Below are 22645 nucleotides of genomic sequence, written 5' to 3'. Positions count from 1 at the left end.
TCTGTCTGTCATCATAAATAAAGAAAGCAGGTTGGATAGCAGGTATGTGAACCTAAAATAGGTTTTTTGGTGGGGGGGGAGGCATAGTACAGAATGTTTAAGGATTGGCTGACTAAATGGAAGAAGCTGATGGGAAGAGGGGGCATACATCTTATATATTTCTTCTTGGCATAAACCATATGTTCAAAGTCACCAGATGGCGCTATTTGAGATAGCACTAGTTTCTTTCTTGCACTAAACGACTCAATAAGCTGTTGAAATGAATGCACATTGTCAGCTGTGGGGCTGCTCTTATTAATCGCTAAGCACATCACCAATAAAGTCTGTTCTGTCTTCCTCTTCCAAATTGGGGGGGAAATGCAGCTTGAATCAACAGCCCCATTCATACAGAAGGTCTCAGTTTAGGGCCAAGCTGCTGACACAAACAGACAAAGAAGCAAACAAGCAAGCCTCCCATTCATTGAAAAAAAGGAAAAATATCCTTCAATCCAGCCTGTCATCCAAACGCTGGATCTATCCACAAACCCAATGAAGATCAACCTGTGCAATCCATCTTAAATTTCAGCATCAGGTGAGGGCAAAGGTAATGGTGCGGGAGACACTCTCAGCGGAAATACTCCTGGAAGACTCAGGTCAAGCGAGCTACAAATCTATGGGAGGAAGTGGAATCAGCAGAAATGACAACCAAGCTGAGCAAAAATCCTTCTTTATTAGAAGGATTACTCTTCCACAACCTGCTGTCTCCAAGTGTTTTGGGACACACGTCCCATCATTCCCAGTTAGCACACACATTGATTGTTCTAGCTGGGCATGGAATGGGGCATCAGTACAGCACACTGAGAGAATGCCATATAGGGTGAAGGCTAGGCTGGCTAATTATGTGAAACACATGTAGGAAACTTTTTTCTGGGCCAACACAGCCTTGACGATGGCTACATGCACAGTCTAGAATCCCTTTCTCTAGGTAATCAATGCAGATCAACTGTTCCAAACCTTCTGCCTGAGGCTCCTTTATATCTCGGTTCAGAGAGCTGAGACATCAATAAGCAGTCCAAAGCCATACACCCTCCATGAGTCCTCTACTTAGTTCACATGTGAATGCTGCCAAAACTATCGTACTGGCTTCTGAGGCACCACTGTATCTCTTTTGATACTTCAGGTGAATGACTCATTTTTCACCATAAAGCAGTCATGAGAAAACTTTGACCCTCCTGATGTTTTTCATGTACAGTTTTGATCAGTCCCACTCAATGTGACCACTGATAAGGGATCATAGGACCTGCATTTTGACAAACTTGAATGCTCAAAGTCTTTCTGTCTCACCATATAATACTGCTTCTCATTCCTTCTCATCTTATTCCATATCAGAGTGGTCATTCTTTGGTTTGTACTAACTGGGAGAAATGGGGGAATGTTGATTCTGATCTACGTGTTCTCCAGAGCACCATTTTGCTAAGTGTAAGACCACAACAAACAGCTGTTCCGCAACACATTATAGGAGACCAGTTATTCTAACTAGAATGGAAGAGATCACTCTTTATCAAATCTACCTTGGAGGAGATCTTGGAGTTGACTAGTCACAAGTCCACCATCTTGAATGCACACTTCAAGTGAGGAGGAAGATTAAGTGTGTCAGGGAAGTTTTGTAGTAAAGTTTTTGATTGTGTGGATCATGAAAAGCTTGGATTGTTCTAAAAGCAATGAGTGTTCCACAATATTTGTCATGGTGCATTAGCTATCCTCAGGACATGAGACTACTTTAGGATGAAGTGTGAAGAAACAGAACAGCTCCTGGTAGGCAAAGATGTAAGACAAAAATGCATTTTATTGGCTATTTGTTCCCTTTATCTGGAAAAGCTAGATTAGATTCAGATGAGGGAAGAATAAACTGGTGGAAGAAACATAATACAAGACATGAAGATGGCACCATTTTACTGGCAAAAAATGGGAAGAACGAAGACTCAGAACAAAGCCAAATTAAGTTTGCACACGTTTTAGAAGGTGCACTAACGATTCCAAGTATTTAAAACCGTTTTTGAGCCTTTTAAGACACACTTAAAATTGCAAAAACGGACATCGCAAAACCATTGGAATGCATTGAAAAGGTTTCAATGCATTCCAATGGGGGAAACATTGTATCGCTTAGCAATGTTTCCTATGGGGATTTTCGCTTAAGGACAGCAATCCGTTCCCATTGGAACGGATTAACCGGTTTTCAGTGCATTCCTATGGGAAATGGTGTTTCGCTTAGTGATGTTTTCCCATAGCGATGTGTTTTTTGGAACCAATTAACATCGTTAAGCGAGGCACCACTGCATTTCCTTTGCAAATGGGTTGGGTTTCAGGGCACTGTGGTCACTGCACTTGTACCCTTTTTAAATTTTATTTTTATTTTAAATGCATATCAGTAAATCTGCTCATAATGAGACAGATGATCCCTAGCAAAAACAGCAGGAGGCAGCCTTTCTCCCCTCCCTTTGAAAGGAGGCTTGAGCATAGGCATTTCCTGTTTCTTCTCTCTTTTTTAAACCCTTGCAAAAGGGTTGGGTAAAATGAGTAAAGGATGGAAGAGAAAAGGGGAGAAGGAGAGAAGGCTTGAACCTCTCTTATTGCACTGTCAATATATCACTTTTGTTATTTTTTAAAAAAGAAAAGTACAAGGGGGGGCTTATTGTCCCAAAAAACACCAGAGAAAATGATACAAAATTAAGAGCAGTGTAGCCTGCTATAATGGTTCAAATAGGAAGAAATGAATTGTTGATGTTAAAACAAATGGGAACATTCCCACTGGTGTATATACCACATGACCACAATTCAATATAACAGAGGTACAAAAAGAATCGATAGAACCAGGGTTCTTTTGGCTCCTGTGATCAGGTCCTCATCCTTATATTTTCCAGTGCTTCCAACACCTGCTTTACTGCTCCAGCAGCATGACTGTAAAAGAGTGGGAAAGGAGAGGGTGAGGGCAGACAATCCACCATTAGAGTTGTAATCATGACAGTGTTCCAAGGATGTATCAGGCAGACATTCATGCCTGAGAAATTAGACTTTCAAACTAAGAACTTGTGGGTTTCTTCCCCCTGGAGATTGCCCACAAAAGAAAGCAACCTAATCTGCAAATTGTTTGAGGTGGGAAAAGTTCCTGCTGTGACAATGACACATAATCAGCACTTAAAGCATTCTGTTTTCAAATGACAGGTTGTCATTTGAAAGTATAGGTCAGCTCTGAGAGTATGAGGGAAAGAGGTGCCTTCCTCCCTCTGTTGTCTGCTCAAGCCAGGCGAGAAAATGACAGAGAGGGAAGCTGGAAAAGCAGATGTAGGGAGGGAGGAAAATATATGGGTATGAGTGGAGGGAGGTGACAGACATTTTAGTTCTTAGAGAGGTGGCTGTGTTAAATAACAAAAACAAAAGTACAGTAATGCCTCCACAACTAATGCATTTATTTCAGTGTGAGTTTTTGTAGATTCTATCCACTTCTCCAGATTCATCTGAAAGTGAAGAATTAGACCCTGTAGTGATATCAAGGGCACAGATGAAGTGGATTTTGCTTGGAGTGATATAAGGTGTATTCTACATTGGAGGGTTAGCTTTTCCAAGGACAATTGTGAGCTAAATCAGGAATGATTTACTTCACAATCTGCAAATGACCAGCATCTTCAAAGAATGTTGCACGGAGCTTTTTCTTTCTTCAGATCCCCACAGCTTTTCTCCCTTGAAAGTGTCCCTCCTATTTCTTCTACTGTGCAGTGTTGCTATCTTTTCCCATCGGTTTACCAGAGCTCTAGCCTCTACGTGATCAAAATTTAACTGTTTAGCTCAGTAAATCCTGAAAATAATTCCTTATTCCACTTCCCTTTAGAAGCACAAGGCTGTCCAACATATACAGGTTTAGCCCACCTCTTAGCTCGGACACGCTGGCTGGGTAGCACACTGAGATGGGTACCTGACGGAAGAGGCAGAGGCTGTGAGTCCAACTGCCCGCTGTGCGTTGTAAGAGCCAACCAGAGTAGCCTTGGCAAGCTGCACAGTTTCTGAACGACCCCAGAAGAAGAGAATACCACTTCGGAGCATGCTATTCCTGAAAGACCCTGAAAAGGGTTGCCATATATCAAAATCAATTTGACAGCATGTAATTATTACTCGTATTTGTGATTTTGCTCAGACAACAGAGATCAAGTGCTGTCAGTTCATCTTTCCAATTTGAAAAGGAACATTCTATGACTGCACACCCATTTTGACTTAGTATTGATTACATGATGAAGCAGTCCCGAATTTAGGCTGATTTATTTCACTACAAGTGTGAAAATCCATCATTCTTGTTTCTGTTGCTTTGCTCAGGATTCACCAGTGTTCTTGTCTTGTCCTGATTCTCCTATCAGTTTGTGAGACTTCTCTTTCCTTCTCATATGGAAATTTGGATTTGTGTATGTTTTCTTTAAAATGCAGTATTTACCTGCCTGCATGTTAAAAAGCTAATCAAAACTTTTTTGCACATTTTCCTGTTAACGGATATGTGCTTGTATGCTTGTTTCAAGAACATACACACTTTTCATACATTTATGCATTTTCCCCTATACTAAAACACACTGTATTTGACAAAACTGTCTTGCTTTCCAAAACAAGAGTCGCAGCAGGAAGAGGGGTGCCACATTTTACATAGAAAAAGGAAGCAGAAATTGACTATTGACCAGTGTCAGGATACACAAAAAAAATTTCAGAACTGTTTTTCAACAAGTATGAATGATAGTGAATAAAGATAGGCATGAACCAGTTTATCCCAGTTCATCCCAGTTTGCAAAGGCACAGGTGGTGCTGCTGCCCTCTCCCAGTTCCTCAGTCTTAAACAGCCACTCACCAGCCCCAGAGAGTTTGCTTCCTGTACCTCCTCAACTGATTCTCCAGTCTTCTTGGCTGATCTTCCACTCAGACAAAAGGGCAGAGCAGAGAAGTCTGTGTTTTTGCTGTTGCTCATTACTGGGAGATTAGTCGAGGAGGTGAAGAAAAGTAAGCATGCTGGGCCTTGTAAGTGGCTGACAACCTGAGGAGGTGGAACTGAAATGAACTGGTTCATGCCCATCTCTAGTAGTGAAAACAAATGGCTTTTAACTGTTCTGTAACCTTTCATTGTTCTCCAAACATCTCCCTTCCTGAGCCACATAGCTGCAACAATGTGATCACTTTGGAACACTCTTGCTGATAAATCTGTTCCACACATGCTCAGTTTATAGCAAAGTGGTTATTTTTCTCTTTCGAAAATCTCTTTTTGAGGATCAGTATTTCAGCCCCTGTAGTCTGGATTTCTTCCAATTTAAAAAAAAGGAGATGGGACCAAACATTCGCTCTCAAGATAAGCAGGACTGGTTTTTTTCAATTGATTAGATTTGTTTTAAATCCAGAGGTGTTTATGGTTGCTTGTTTCTACATGGGGGGATCATTTTACTTTTAAAAATTCATACCTTGAAAACCCTTTGCCCAAACTTCCCCAAAACTGGCACAACGCAAGAGCAGCCTATCTAAATCTAAATTTGGTGATGCTTTGAAGTCCAGTTTCAAGGTTATAAGTTTTTGTTTGGGTTGCTCCCAATTTTAGAATTGCCCTGTAACTAATGTTGATTTGCTCTGCCGGGACAGGATTATTCCCTATATACGCAAACTCAAAACTGAGTGATGCTACCTTGCTTTGGAAGATGCATATCAAGTGCCAAATTTGAGTGACAATTTTTGACCATATCAACCAAATGAATACAACTCTGCTGGCCAATTTATGCATCACATAAAATAAGGAAATCATTATCTGGAATTATGCTAAACTGCTGTGGCTGAACAGGAACAAGATCCGCTCCTTGGGGGACGGATGTGGGCTGGGCATAAAGCTAAGTCCTGGGATCATGACTCCAGAATACAAAGCCAGCATCATCACAGTTGCTGAAAAATAAACTTCTCCCATCTTTGATTTCATGCACATATCTTATTAAAATTTTCCCAAATAGGTAGAGAGAACATATCAACAGCAATCCTACCCACATTTATTTGGCAGTAAGGTCCACTGTGCGAGCAACTGACTAGATAGTTCATAGGTTTATCAAAGACATGTTCAAATGAGGAATTTTTTTTATTTACTTGAAAGCCTCCCTCTTCTTGGTCATCCTACATCTCTGTCAATTACTCTTCAACTTATTTTGTGTACCATCAGCTTTCATTGTTTTGTTTTTTTACTTCTTAAACTCATCTGTTCAGCCTACATTACACATAAAACCCAATCTGCTTCCTGAACTGGATTTGTACTAAAACTGACATTTTACTGACCTAGCCGAAAATTCTGTCATCTTGTCCTATGCAGTGAAACACTTTGACCACCCTTTCTCTCCTTTTGATGCCTTCATATTTATCCTCATGAAAATCAGAACTGCATCCATTTTGTTCAGACTTTGGCAGAGATGAGAATTTTTTTATTATTACAACTCCGGTTAAATTGTATATTCAATATTCAGTCCAGTATATTCCAGTTGACAGGTTCACTGGCTGGCTATGTGGGCTTAGTTTTTCTATAAGTTTTCATGAAAAAAAAACATTTTTTTCCATTCTCTGCCATAGGAGACCATTAGCTCCCTCCCTGGCTATTTTTCTACCCTTCATTCCTACTTGGTTGGACATTTTACTTCCAGACTCACCTTCCCTTTTGTGATTCCACACATGTTATGGTGTCTTGTGAAAGACAAGTGAAGGAATTTAGGCCCAAGGAATGGTGCAGGTCTTCATTTCAGGCAAAATATGGGATGAGATAAGACTGAGTACCAGAAGAAGAACCCATGTTCAATTTTTGGCATTTACAGGTACGTATGTTAAGTAGCACCCAACTAATGGTGACCCTAACAGAGTTTTCAAGGTAAGTGAGATACTTAAGGAGTGGTTTTATCAGTGCCACCCACTCCTCCAGTGAGCTTCCACAGCCAACAGTTTCAAGCCTATGTCTCTTGAGTCCCAGTCCATCACTTTATCGACTGCACCACCCTGGGTTCAGGCAGGACTTGGAAAACTGGTTGAAAGCTTGCAGGGCAGTCTGAGTGCGTAATGATGGGAGGAACCAATGATCTGACTCAGTGCAAAGCAGCTTCCTTTGTTCCTTTTTATTTGTTTTCAACACCAATGAAGCACAAAGACAAGAACCATCAGAAGGCACTGTCGCAACCAGGAAGGGATAACCCAGACTCTTTCTGAGACTAGTATATGATGCAGAACCTACATATGATTTGTCCCCACTGTGGGACATAAGGGTGAAGGGAAGCAGCGAAGGATCCTGGATAAAGACCTAGGTTTACTTTTGGACATTGAGTTGCAAAACTCAAAAGTTACAGATGTGGGATCTTTTCTACGTCTAAGAGCTGCAAAAGCCTGTATCATTTCAAGGAATTCCCCAGGGCATCAACAGGCAAACGTTCTTTTTCTATGGTTCCATAGACAACCCTAACAGGAATCAATGCAACACTTCCAAAGTGTGTTGCTTTTGGGAATTTTAAAGAATTTTCTGGCATTCTTGATCATTTTTACATTGGCAAGAATGATGTTTTGTGCAAACTCTAGCCCATTTTTGCCTGAATTCTTATAATCTCCCAAAACTAGAATGGCTAATGTTTTATCTAAGCATATGAAACGTTGGATTAGGTTGCATGCATTAGGTTGCATGCATCGTTCTTTTCAATCACCCCATCCTGCTTTGCTTGTTGTGTCTGCCCTTGTGCTTTACCTTGAAAAGAGAAAAGACATGTTCATGTAAATTGCAACAACCTTGGAGGGGGGGGCTTTTTGTTTCACTTTCGCTAGGTTTGAATCTTTCAGGGTTTTAAAATTCCTCATCAAAGAGTCACATCATGTTGAGACAGTATAAACCACTGATAAAAGGAAGTTGCCGTCCCTGTTCCTAGGGCCTGGGACCTGCCAGATCTGACACCCTGCCTTCTGTCTCCCAACTTCCCTTCCCTACTTATTTATTTTCCTAGCATACTGTTTTCCTCAGTAACAATCTTGTATCAATGTTTGATCAGAAACATTGATAGCAGAAGGGTACTACTGACTCCACAGCTTAGTTCATGTAAGCCTAACAAGCATCTGAGAATAATGAGAAGAAAGTGAAACCATCACTTCCTTATTAGCTAGGGAAGGAACAATGGAAGGCCATCATTCCTATGATCTTCCTCAAGGACAGCTTCAATTTAATACATGTGGAGGCAGGTCCTTGGAGTCCTGTGTCCTGGCAGGGTCCATCACAGATAATTGTGGATTTAAGAGATACCATTTAATACCTTACAAGGTCACAAAGCAACATTTCATCTCAGACAATCTGGGACATTATAAGAAATGTGAATGCACTGCTATCCACCATTGCTAGGTAAGGACACCAAGGCTCGTGGGAACTACAAACAGAAAAGATGCCCCAACAGAAGGCACTATGTCAGTTCTACTGTGCCAAGCTCAGCCTTCAAGATGACCCTGCTCGTCTTTCCTTAATAGCTGATTGCTAGTAGGAGAATAATATTGATAGGGTACAATCTTATGTAATTCTCATGTTCCTAAAATGCTAGCATGGACCCAATTAAAATGTACAGCTAATCTAATTAGAAGTGTCAACGTGTGCAGCTTACTGTAAATTTCACTGGGAAATGGCCAGGATGGGATTGTAATAATCCAGCACTCTGCTCTGTCCACCCTCTATGTGCTTCATATAGATACAGATTATGATTTTCATCCATAACTCCAAGCCAGTCTGGCCATTGGCAAAGGAATATGGGAACTGTACCCTAAACCAATGGTTCCAAACCTTGGGTAATTAATGTAGGTGTTCTTGGACTGCAGTATCCAGTAGACTTCACCACCAGTTGTGCTGGCTGGAGTTTCAGAGAGTTGCAGTCCAAGAACACCTGGGTTACCCTAGGTTTAGAACCACTGCCTTAAACCCAGTCAGGTTGTCTACACAGTTTAACTGCTTACCCAGGAGAAAAGCCACATTTTAGTATTATTACTAATAACATTTGTTTCTAGGTAGTTATATTTGATGTATAGGCTGAATTGCCTTGATGAATGCGCATGAGCAAGATCTCAGCTCTCCCCACTCTGCACCAAATACATCCAATGAAAGTGACTTTGATGCAGCAAACAGATGAAGCAAGAAAGTTGCACTAGGTTCCAAAGAGATAAGAAGCTAAACAGGCATTATTTGTACTTCTGCACAATTAATTTAGTTGTTGAAACAAGTGTGGTTTGAGAGGAATGTCTTGACTATCATTCACATAAGGTTGGACACCAGGACAAAGGGTGTGTTGATGTTTACGTCCATGTGATAAATACACTACAACTTTATTGACAAATTCATCATGAGAATTATATCCTTTATGCAGATACTTTGAGGACCACTAAACGGAAATGGAACAGAAGTAGCGAATCTTCTGTTGAATGTCATTCCTCTATTTATTCTGAAAAGGCAAGCTATGTTCACAGATCAATTACCTTCATTCTACACAACGAGCAAAGAGTGTTAGTTAAGGAGATTTACAGCCTGCTCAAATATTGGTTTTCCTTTTAAAGTTCCTTCAAACTCCTGCCTCTTCAGCACTATAATTCCACTGGTATGTGAGCTATCTGGAAAAGTCCCTAATACTTTTTATTCAGTATAATGAGTATTTATTAGCTGCAGAGGTGATATGAGGCCAGCTATGGGAAATATTTGTCCTCAAATTTTTTGTTATTGTTGCACTACAATTTTTCAAAATTCCAAAATCAGGATGGCCACTGCTAGATGTAAGATTCTTGGGTTACAGTCCTGTTACTACTCATGCAGAAGACAAAAGTAATAACATTCAATTATTCCTAGCCAGCAATTAAAAATTTATCATTGGGACTCATGGCAGTGCATGCACCTGCTGGCTTGTGGTAGACTCAAGAATCTCAGTGGAGACTCGCTAATTGCTGGTAAAGAATGACTGAAGCAACAGGATTTCAATTTAGAAATTATAATCCCCCAAACTGAAACATTTCCCTTCTATACATGGGCCTGAAAGAACACGGGGTTCTAACACAATTCTATACATCCACAATAGATACAGAAGCTCACAACATCGGTCAAGTTTACAGTAAAGAATTTGGCACATTACACATGGCAGTATTGTGAAACCAATGGAGAATTTTAATTATGTGACTGGGAAAGATAATACAGAGATCATCATGGAAAACAAAACAAAAAACACTCAAGATATGAAGATGACAATATGTTTCACTTGCACTAGTCCTCTACTTCTATCTATTTGCTTTTTAATAAACACAATATGTTGCACAAGCATGTTTGTCTATCCAAAACCATAGATTTCTAATCATGACTCTAAAGTATTTAAAATCATAAACCTTTTTTTGCCTATGCTGAAAAACAAGCATGCTAAATTGAGTTAGAGCCTATATAAAATATTCACCATGGGCTTCAGCTGCTGGTCAGTATCTATATTTGGAAAAAGGGTCTAGAATCTACATTCTAAAGTTGCAATCTCAAGAATATTTAAAGAAAATAGGTCCTTTGAAATGCACCAGGGCTTTGTTTTGGGTAAACATAATTAGGATCATGTTGTAAGAAGGATTAAAAACTACAAACCACATGCCAAAGATTTGTGGTCTGAAGGGGGGCTCACCCTGTCACTTTGGAGTGGGACACCCCACCATGCTTGAATCATGAATCTGAAACAATATTCATAGCTTTCTAGACAATTCAGTACAGACACCCCTTTCTCTGTTATCTTGCACATGTGGTATAGCCGTTTAAGACTAAAATTAAATGAATGAGGACTCTTCCAGATGGATCATTTGTCCCTCCCCCACCTCCAATTTCTGTCATTAGGTGCCAAAGGAGTACAAGCACTGTGTCCAAACATTTTTTTTAGAAAACACTTCTTTTTGCTTTAAGAAACTAGTTCCCTTTAAGAAATTTACTTTGCAGCCAGAGCTTCCTTCTGGAGCTTCTGTGTTTGTCTATATGTGCACATGCATGTATGCACTCACCAACTAAAAGATTCCAACTGGGAGTTGTTGCTTAATAGCAAGTGGTAAGGTCTAAATTTTGCTCCCAATACAAAGCAATACTGAAAACAAAACGTGCTTTCAGAAGGAATAGAAAAGAATATTAAGTCATGGGGGAAAGCGCTGGATGAAGTGAGATAAGAAGAACGCCATATGGATGGCGGGGGGGGGAATCAAAATGCCAGCATTGCATTTAACACTCAAAGGAGAACAAATGCTCCTTTTGGAAGAGCCACAGGACAAACATGACACATTCATGTCACAAGTTGGAGCACTTCAAGGATACATGATCTGACAAGGCAAATGGGCCAGAGCTTGATAAGTCAAGATGGCCCTGACTCCACAATTTTAGAATTTCAAGGGTCACATGAATATGCAAAACCTTTATTTCTCTATGTTTAATTCAGAAAGCATGTCAAACCTTTGGTCAAGCAATGACCTGCACTTTCTCATTTTTTTTACCTCAGACATCAAATACTTTGTCCAAGTGAGTCCAAACTAGTGCTTATAATGACTAGAAGGATTACATAAACAAAATATAAGTAAGAGTAACTATTTGGGTTTTTAAAAAAATTAAACCATGGTAAACAAGTAAACATTTTTAAAAATCCACTTTTAAAAAAAAAGAGAGGGATTTTTAACATCACTTCTATTTGAATTATGACAAAATGCGAGACAATTGCTACAAAAGGTAAAATTAACACACTGGTCATCATTCCCAGACAAATGGTTCTATAATCATGATAATTTATTCTGAAGGTTAAATAATGAACTCATTTGTTATGCAGATATATTCTTCATCTGAATTATTGCTTCATCATTGAATCATTGTAAATCACTTCACCTAATCTATAGAACCAGGTCAGATGTGGTTACAACAATCTTTTTATTAACCTCACTTTATAATCTGTAAAGCATCCATATTATGAGAACCTTTCAAATTAGAAAATAAGAAATGTTAAAAACAAGATGTTTGCTAAAGGCTTAAATAGCCTGATCCTCTAATTTTATGACTTCTGAGCAGTTCAATATACTTGAAATAAAGCTTCATTTCTAAATGAGAACTAGAGGTACTAGGGATGTGCATTTTGACTTTTTTTTTACTATATATCCCATAATTCCCCTTTCTCAGAGTCCCACCTGTAGGACCCAAATCTTATCAACACCCAAATTGTGGTCAATTGTAGTGAAGACCCAACGGGCAAGATTCATGGACTTGATAGGCCTAACCTCCTGTTTGAAGAGGAAACTGCAGCAAAGGTTACTGGGAAGCTTTTGTTTCAAACTGGAAGTTAGGCTTGAAGGCTGCCTGCTGGACCCTCTCTCCAGGTGAGCACAATTTAGGTGCCTGTACATTCTGGGCTGGCAGTGGGAACTCCTGGAAAGGAGTACTGTTATCCAAAAAATCTGAAACATACGTCCCTCAGAGGCAGACATCCCACTTTAACATAAATGTTCACACAGAAAAATATTTTCAGTTTCCAAAACAATAGGCAAATTTCCTACACATAGCTGCAAGATAGCTTAGTAACACTTCCCAAGATGTCGCCTTCTCTTCTTTCTTGTGAACCATGATAGATTCCAGAAGATTCTCTTTTATTTTTACATTTGGATTATATTTGGATTATATCAAGGGATCCCACAGAACCCATAATCCTTCCTTGGGATAATGCCACAGCCAAGATGTTGCCAAGCTGTGGGAAAACCTTATAGCGGTGGAGAGGAATGTGAAAAATGTTTATAGGTTTGCATTTGATTGCAAATTTGTTAAAAATGTGTGCTTTCAGTCTAATGCCATTGGCAAAAGCTTTTCAAAAAATCTTGTCAAATTTGCACATCTCTGAATTTTGCATTGGAGTTGTCCAATCAAAACTGCACCTAAAATATTTATGTTAGTACAAATAAAGTAGAGAATGGATTACATCAGGTTCATAGAGAATGTAGACATGTAGTAAAACTGCACCCAGAAATGCATGTATTAGGAGAAACACATGTATACATTTTCATGCAAACTTTTAAAACTCTCTCAAAAGTTCAGGATGAAACAAAACTAAAACTGAATAAAAGATAAACTGAAATTAATATGCCCCTAAGTGATGCATATGGATTAGATTTTTAAAAAAAGAAAAGAAAAAGAACTACAAATTCCATAATTAACCTTTCTGAGATTTCTACCTGACATCTAAATGTGGCTGATATGGGACAAAGGCCTAAAATGGAAAGCTTTAGAGGTCTAGCTAAGTGTAGTTTCCTGTTTGTTTGTTTTTTAATTAAAAGTGTGCTGTTTATACTTAAAGCACTCTCTGGGTGGTTTACAAGTTAATTATGCAGGCTATACATTGTCCTGCTCCAGCAAGCTGGGTACTGATTTTACTGACCTCAGAAGGATGGAAGGCTGAGTGAACCTTGAGCCGGCTACTTGGGATTGAACCCCAGATTGTGAGCACAGTTTTGGCTGCAGTACAGCGGTTTTATCACTGCATCACAAGGTTCAGTTCAGAAGGAAGGCATCCAGCTTGCACAGGAATAAAAATCTTGGGTCTAGCTAGGCCTCAAAACCATTCAGGTGAGCCACATTAAGGTATCTGTCAGGTAATCTTCCAGAAAGTAGAATTATTTGTAGTGCAAAACATGTGAAAATCCCACCCCTATCAGAAATAATATTGGACTGCATTATTAGTAGAAGCATCAATTGGTAGATGCAAGCAAGCATGGCTGACGTTTTCAAGGCAAACTTCAGCACACAGTTTGGATTTTGCCAACATAAGCTGCTCGAGCTTTGAGCACCAATATGAATGATGACACAGAGGGAATAAACCTCTATATATGTCCTCCCAAAGCCCAAAACTACTTTGCTGTTGGGGAGATGAGGAGTTACATTATTGTGTTAACAGGAACGTTGTGGCATTTCTCCTGTAATGAAAACATGGATATAAACTTGAGACTGAAAAAAGCAACATCTTATTCCTTTCATGATATTTTTAGGTTTAATTTATTGCTATCAACTATAAGCCATTCTGTGCATGATAAAGATAGCCTTCCAGTTACCAGTAGAGTACATAATTCACAAGTGGAAAGCCCCAACTGTCAGATGTCTCTGACATTTTCTCCAGTTTGATGGAGAGGAAGGAGTAGGTTTGGCTGAAATACCCAGACTGTGGTTCCCAAGCTGAGGAGGTATAAAGAAGAGGTCTGTGGGTTTTTCATAAGGATAAAAAGATAAAAAAATGTTTTCATCAGCTTAAACAAGAAATTTTCAAATTTCTTGTCACATAATACATTTTTAATATATTTAATGTTAAATTGCAAGTGAATTTTATAAAGGTTTGCCTAGATTTAAATTCCATGAGGCTCATTGGCATATTTTGAGTGATTCATCCATAAGGTCAGCCTAGCCTACCTCACAAGGTTATTATGACCATAAAGAGAGGGGAAGGATACAAGTACAATGAATAGGATTTTGTGGATATGTTGCTGAAGACAATCCTCATCACAATTCTTGTTTTGTAGTGTGCGTTTGTACACTTAAAGTCACCAGGACTTTGTGAAAATCTGCTAACCTTAATGGCCTGCAAGATGCAGCTACTTATTTACGATGGTATTTTCAAGGAGGTATCCTAGCAGCGGTTGCATAGATGAATCTGTGCTCTTCAGTTGCATTTGTCCTGGAAATCAATTGGAATAGCATATGGAAATACTGGTCCTTTTTTGCCTGTCTGTGAACATGGTTACACTATGAAAATGAATCAGCAGCTGGATTAGGTTTTGAAATCGGGTTAAAGTCATGTGATAATCACATGGTATTTGGATTGCTATGTGGGTCCTCTTGGGAAAACTTTTAATCCATTTTTAAGCTGTGTTGTATATTGGCTGAGGAGCCTATATGAGCTTTAAAAATAGTTGCAAATGACGCTTTGTCCTGCACCTGACCAACTGTCCTTGCACTGGCCATTTACTTCTTCTGCTGTGGCGTTATTTTTTTTATTATTATCTATTTCAAACTGGCATATCATTATGGATTGCTGCAGGAGACAGAGAGAGAGACTCAGACAGGGAAATGAGACTTGTGACTGACATATTGCTATATAAGTAGGCGGAAAGGTCTTTGGAGTTGTGGAGAGCGGGTAAGATGGTCTGCGAGCAAACTGCTTATCCCTTTAAGAATGCTACATCTGTTTCCTGGGAGACAAAGGGGTGCCACAGAACCATTCGCATATGCCAAAATGATTCAAATTAAATCAATTCAATAAGTGAGTTAAAATAAACGACCATTTTGCCACCCAGTAGAATACCTCTCTTTCTAACAAAACAAAACAAAAACATTTCTCAGAGGAAAAAAATTTGAACCTCCATGTGCATTGTGTAATCACCTTTTAAATATCAATTTAAAACATGCTAAAGCCAATTCAAATACACTTTTGGTCTTGTGTAACCACACTTTGCTTGTGTTGAAATGTATTCCTCTCCAGCCATTTAACGTCCTTCCAGTGTCAGTAGGGGAAAACAAGGCCTGATGGAAGCTATTGAATATGGTGGTGGTGGTGGTGGGATGGGAGAAAATGGGTGGGAGTGTCTTCACACAATCAATACAACTTGCTCAGGCTGCATTTTTATTCCCCACACCTTTTCCTTTATAGAAAACCACTGCCACAAGCCTTCCTTTGCAAAGTTCTTCTCATCACATATCATTGCCCTGTCTGGTTTTGACCTAACTTATCCTGGCCAATCCAAAATTCTATAGAAATCGCACAGAGCTTTCAAAAGTTACTTTTGGGAGTGCGGGCTGCAATTCTTAGATTCCTCCAGCCAGCTCTGCCATTGACCAGATAATTCTAGGTCCTGTTACCCAAAAAAGATAAGCTTTTTCAAACTCTGATCATGCACAAAATCCATAGCACTTAACTTTGATTGGGAACAGAATGGATGACAAAATCTTAAACATATGTATTGTGCAAATAAGGCAAACTTTGCCGTGTCTGTCTTCTGTTAGCACTGTTTAAACCACCATCTACAGAGTGCATATTGAAATTTGAATTTAAGTATTTTATTTTATGTACAGTTCAATCTGTTTTCACCTGGAAATAAAAGATCTAAATACAGACAGACTGTAAATGTTGTAAGTGTATAGCTTTCAACAATACTTTAGCGGAATAAATGCTTTGTACAGAACTCTGTCTTCTTAAATGGAGTTTACAGCTACATTGATAAAATGGATTCCTCATTTCCCTTGTTTTTGTTTTTAACCAATAACAAGCAGAGAGACAGTTACAAGTTAATATTAATAAGCAGCTCAAATAACACAGGTTAAACTATGTACAATACAAACCATTCATACAAATGAAGACTAGGATATTGAATTTGTTACAATATTGTGTAATAAAGATAAGACAGACACTTACAACTTACATGTCACCTACCAGGCATTTTCCTTCCTATACGGTGCTTGAAGAGCATCTTGGTTGGTCTCGGTTGACTCTACATGTTTGAAGTGATGAGTACCCAAATATAAAACCATAGGTTTGTTCATGTGTAAATTCCAAATGTTTGCTCATCTTTATTAGTTCAACAGGCCTTCCTGGCAGAAAAATGACCACCTACCACCTTGAATGTGCCCACTGTATGCTGGAGAAAAGTCACTACACTTTGTTGTGTTCATGTAAAGCAAAATACCAACCTCTAGATACAGACATTCCCCCCTCCCTTGCCCCATTTTAACAAGCATTTACTCCTACACAGTATTATTTACCAGTACAGCTACTCCAAGTGATAGAATGCATGAGTGGGGATTATTGACTATCATGTATTCAAGACTTTAAAAGGAGATTTCCATAACAGTCTGTGTAAGAAACCATTCTTTGACTAGTTAATCCTTTTTGCTTGATGATAGGTTATCCAGAAACATTATATATCAGACAATGAAAGCCTTCTCAACAAGAATCTCAATAGATGCAAGCCGCAAAGAGAGGGAAGCAGATAGAGAGAGGGAAAAACTGTGTGCAGTGTTATTTAAAATCCACAGTGATTTACAACTGGACTGATATACATGGAGCTGACTGGGCAGAAATGGCATTAGATTGGTTTCCACTAACATATTTGCAGCCAGTTGTCAGCAGCAGCAGAGGGTAGACACATTCCAGGCAAGAGATGTGGCCTTCTTCTTTGAGGTAACAGCCCTGTCATATGACCTCTTTTTATTTTATTTTTTTGAAATTAATATTATTATTTTTTATTAATTATTTTTTTTCCCAGGGTCCAGTCTCAGACACATCGTCCACTTCAACCTGAGGGGAAGTAAGGCGTGTCACTGTGGTAGTTGTAATCAGGGCACACCTTCTGTACTAGTTTATAATCTGTACTATAAAAGGAAATGTAAATACAGATTACTTTAAAGGGCTTGGAGCAAAGCCAAGAGACGTGACTTTGGGTCTGCTCCTGGTAACATGTTTTTGAAGGGTCGTAGTTGCAGAGGGTGTTCTTGGTGGCCTTGTCAACTTTTTCATATTCAATGCGGCAGTTGAAGGACTTGGAATCTTTGGCATCAATCACTGTTTGTTGTGCCAAGTCAAACTCCACTATTTTCGTCGGGGGCACCAAGCTCACCGATACATTCCCTTGGCCGGTTGAATTATGCCTGAAGTAAACACTGAACGTCCCATTGCCATGATCAACTATTTTCCCAGTTATCAACAGGTTTAACTTGACTGTCTTGATGTTGGAATGAAAATCGCCCCAGCCAAACATTTTCTTAAATTTCCCAGTTTTGACAATCGGTCGCCTCTTTGCTCTGGGCCGCGGCTCTTGGAGGTCTGTGGAGTTCCTCAGCCAGTCCCAGAGATCTTGCTCAGAATACGTCTCTGGGGCATCATACCGCAGGCTCAAATCTGTATCATTCTCTTTGCCACGAAAAGTCTGTGAGAGCAGCCGGCTGATAGATAAGTCTTTGCTGCTTTCTGTCCATATGTGCTTTAGCGTGGATTTTGAACTGCCTGTTTTTAGAAGTTCTGATTTCCCACCACTGGTTAAATTTCCACATGTGACCTGAAAGAAAATGAAGAAAAACAACTCTTTAGGTTACATATATGTATAAACACTTTATTCTGTTCTTCTCAAAACAAGGAAATGGATTTCAAACCACAATAAAATTCAAAAAGCAGAGCTAATAAAATCTACTAACAGCGGTAACCAGAATTCACCTACTCACAAGATAAGGTTGTCTCAAATAAAAGCTAAAAGCCGAGGAAAACACACACACCACAGAAGCAAAGAGCAAAATATTAATAACAATTTGACATGTGGCTGACGTAAGGTGAGAGGATATTAAAGGAAAGTGGAAAGATCTGAGAAGACAGGAAAATCTTTGCCTGACACTAAAATACATCAACATAGGTGCCAAGAGAGCACTCTAGTCCATCTTCTTACCTCCCCCTCCAGAATAAGGTGCCTATTGGAAAAAGGCCTTTACTAACATTGTCAGAATTAGGTATGCTTGTTAGTACAAACCACAGTTCCATGGGTTGGTGTAACTATGGCTAGATCTAGAGTGAAAGCAAAAGCTTCTCCTTTTCTCACTTTGTGTATGAAAGAGGAGAGGAGAAGCATGCATCTGAGACTTGTTCTCAAGCATTTTAACCATGATCATCTGAATGAAATCACTGGCAATCTCTGAACCACCTTGTATATATAACAAAGACAGAAAATGTTTCAGGTGGGGGCCGCGATGTTCTATGCTCTTGCATAGCAGTCATGCTAACATTCCATAGATGCCTGCCAGAAGGTCCACGCCATGCAGTCCATATTAGTAGCATTTCTTAAAGTACTGTGATTGCCTTGCCTGCTAATTGTAAAGCTCCCCTTCTTTTTAAGAATCAGAGCAATATACATCTGTCATTAATATCAATGAACTGGTCCCCCAAAACACAAAGGGAACATTGTTGTTTTATTCAAGCTATAAGAGGTGCAAACCAGAAAAATCTAGGTCCTAAAATTCTCCAAGGAAACGTTTCCTCCTCAAAATCTCATAGTGGCTAAAGTTAATTATTCCTTTACAGCTACAATCCTTTTATTGTTGTATCCCTTGTTGTAAGCCGCCTAGAGTGGTCTATTGACTAGATAGGCGGGATATAAATAAAATAAATGAAAAATAAATGAAATCCTATGCTCACCTGCCTGAAAGTAAACCTCATCATACTTAACAGAGGACTCACTTCTTAGTAAACATGTTTCACTCTTAGAATAAGAAAACTATCACATTGGTAAATTTTAGTATTTGGGGTCCATATTTATTTTCCATTCATTCTACTTCTATTCATTCTTGTTATAGATGGAAAATAAATTTGTTGAGTTTAGAAACAACGTACAAAAAAAGATCCATTTTGCAAGTACAGTACTCTGAGATGGGCAACAGGACAAAACTCTTGCCTCAGATTATCACTACAGTTCCAAGGAAAATTATGTGACAACTAAAATTCACATTATTACAATGTACAAAACCTAGATACAACCAAATGCATATACAGAAGGATCAGATTGCACAATCTACACAGTACGTATATAGAAGTGGTGCTCTCTCTCATTAAAAAAAATCTATGTTTCATTGTACATGTATTTCCTTACCTCCTTATCTTGCACCTAGCTTTGCTTTGTTGTGTGATTGATCACTGGAACTTATTTTGATTGCTGAGGCATAGATCTCTCAAGGAATCCCATTAATTGAAGGAGAACATGTTCACTGCAAGGAATAGACTTTCCCTTACTTTGACCTTCATTTGCGTTAGCCCACCAGAAAAATGCACACAAAAAATGCTGGCTTCATAATGATGCTGCTTGAGCAGTTGAAAGAGTGGGAGCCTTTTCTTCCTTGCTTCACCGGAGAAAAGAGGCAGGACCCAATAGCAATGCAGAGTGCTGCTACATTGCTAGCATTATGGGTGGGGAAAGCACAGCTCCAAAGGCCGGCCCCGCTATAACACTGGCCTGCATTCATCCCACCCACCCAGTAGGTGTAGTTTGAGGTTGCCTTGATACTTTGCAGCGGGGTAGGAATTTTGGGGATGTGTTTGCCAATTGACAAAAGGGGCTCAGGAATTTTTTACCCATCTCATTCTGATTACCCACAGAACATATGGACTGATCAGAACACAGTGTGGCTTCAAATAGATGGTCACAATCTGATGGGGCTGTTGGAAGCCTGGATGGAAACCAATGAACTCTAGAGGGCAGTGTTTGGCGACTGGGCCCATGAATAACATGACTGGTATTGTTCCCTTGAATAACATGACTGAGAGACACAGATGTGGGACACCCTATGAGGCTTCCTTGGCCAGCATTGTAGCTGGTGACCTGGGAAGACCTCCCCACATTTGTCTGGCTGGGACTGATACAGGTGGGCCTCAAGGCTGAGAGCTTGCACAGGTTGGCCAGTAGAGGAGAGCAAGATGAGCCTCCTGCTCCTTTTCCTAAGTTAAGCACTATCAGGAAGCCACATTGGTATTAAAATGTTAATAACTGTTGACAATATCCCAAAATACTGGATAGTCCAGTGGTTTAGGTCTCTGGCTGCAGAGCCAAAATTTGGGAGTTTGATTCCCCACTCCTCGACAGAGGCTGGACTCAATGATCCGTAGGGTCCCCTCCAGCTCCACAGTTCTATGATGATGATGATAAAGTTGTATCCTTTTCCTCTCATCTCATCTGCCTTGTTTATTTCCTTTGGGGCTGGAGGCAATGAAAATGTTGTACACCAAATTGTGTACATTTGAGGGAAACTGCACATGGATTTCCATACAGGAAGTACAAAACTGGAATGGGTCAAAACTAGACATGGGGACGAATAAAAAAACAGATCGTGATATTCGTCAGAAATCGCTGATTGGTTAAATATTCATTCATTCATATTTGTTGGTTCCAGAGACCCCCACAAATATGAAGGGATGAATATTTCCCCATTTTTATTCATTCGCCCATACGAAGAGAGGGAAGGCTAGCCTTCTCACTCTTCCTATGGCTTTCCCATTCTGCCTACCAGCCCAGCGATCACCTGATCAGCAAGCCGCTAGGCAGCTACCCACCCCCACAGCCTATCCCCCATCCCCTTCCTCTCCCTCTCCCTACCTTAGCCACCACCCACCACCACCACCCTGCCATGTCACCCCCCCTCCTCCACCTCCACCCCTGCCAACGTCCCCAACCATAATTGCCACTGCCATCTCCAGCAGGCCTCTGCAGTCATGGCCTGTAGAAAGGGACACTGACTGCCCTTTGCAAAGATGGCAGCTGCAGCTTCACTTAGGATAGGAAAACCGCAACCGTCATCTTTGCAAAGGGCAACCAATGTCCCTTTCTACAGGCTGTGGCTGTGGAGGCCAGCTGGAGACGGCGGCAATGGCAGCAGTGGCGACAGCGATTATGGTGGGGGGCATCAGGGATGGTGGGGGGCATTGGCGGAGGCAGCAGCGGTGCAGGGGAGCAAGGGGGTGGCAGGGGTCAGGGTTTTTTTAGTAACCCCCCACAAAATGATGAATAAATTCGTGCTTCATTGGTTCATGGGGGCAGCTTCGTGCTTCGTGAGTCGTCAACTTTTAATGGCTCACGAAGCAGGAGAACTCGCCAAAATGGTGACTCGTCCCCATCTCTAGTCAAAACCAAATGGGGGATTCTGAGAAACACACACAAAAAAATTGAAACCAGCAGATTAATTTGTGAAGCCATATTCTTTCCTTAACACAAGTCCTTGCAAAGAAGGCTGCCTTATGCTAATGCCGAAGCATTTGTAAGGAAACAAGGATCTTTTCGTTTTACTGGAAATCATGCTGCTTCTTTGCTGACTGCTTCATTGAAAACTGCTTCAGATCAAATCCTTCCTTCCCCAAGGGCTGTAACATGGAATCTTTTCAGGGTGATTAAAACACACGCAGACAAAGCAACCCAACAACTGTTCCTAACTAAATTTCTTTCCAGCAGCTGCTGGAGGGAGTCGGAATACGGAGAGAGACAAATATGGCGATGTGTTTGCCCCTGGGATGATTTAGCCAATTTTCCCTTCTTTTGAATCACGAGGAAGATAAATAGTGCCTAGCATTTGATAGCTGGTTTGTATCTGCATCAGAGATCAGCACAGCGAGTGAGGAGAGAGGCTGTAATGAAATGCACCGATGGTGCACCAGTTAATGAAGCAGCGATGAAGATGTCACGGGGAGAAGGGGGAAAGGCTTAGAATATAATTCTTAAGCGGCATATCGGGAGCAAAAGCAAATTAGGAGGAGGAAGATGGCTTTAAAAGCAAAATGTTCCAGTCTAGCATGAATCTGTCAGCACAATATGAGCCTAGGCTGTTAACTAGCCAGGCTTCCAAACCCTGCCACTGCGAGGACAACAGAAATATCTAGTAGCCATTCCAGGACACTCGGCTGCCCTCCAAACACTTGTTTTTTCTGTGCTTTCCATCTCATTTCTAAACCATCTGTTTGAATGTGTTGTGCACCACATGTTTAGGCAACAAATTATCCTTATTAAAGGACCAGAAAACTAATTTTGGACAGAAACACTGGCTCATTTTTGGTATTATGAAACCAAATTCCCAGTTACA

The 22645-nt window shown here is 40.1% G+C and overlaps 1 protein-coding gene across 3 annotated transcripts in view; it reads right to left on the bottom strand.

Moving 5' to 3' along the window:
- Nucleotides 1–10160: 10160 nt before the first annotated feature.
- NXPH1 (neurexophilin 1) overlaps nucleotides 10161–22645 on the bottom strand; it is a 216691-nt gene continuing 204206 nt past the window's right edge. For all 3 annotated transcript variants that reach the window (XM_078377152.1, XM_020781732.3, XM_078377151.1), the window contains one exon: nucleotides 10161–18099. In XM_078377152.1, the coding sequence (XP_078233278.1) occupies nucleotides 17338–18099 (762 nt within the window). In that variant the 3' untranslated portion in view covers nucleotides 10161–17337. The remainder of the gene's footprint in view (nucleotides 18100–22645) is intronic.

Source organism: Pogona vitticeps, chromosome 6 (genome assembly GCF_051106095.1).
Source record: "Pogona vitticeps strain Pit_001003342236 chromosome 6, PviZW2.1, whole genome shotgun sequence".
Classification (NCBI taxonomy): Eukaryota; Metazoa; Chordata; class Lepidosauria; order Squamata; family Agamidae; genus Pogona; species Pogona vitticeps.
The sequence above is the reverse complement of the archived record's forward strand: the minus strand, read 5'-3'. Positions and strand labels throughout refer to the sequence as shown.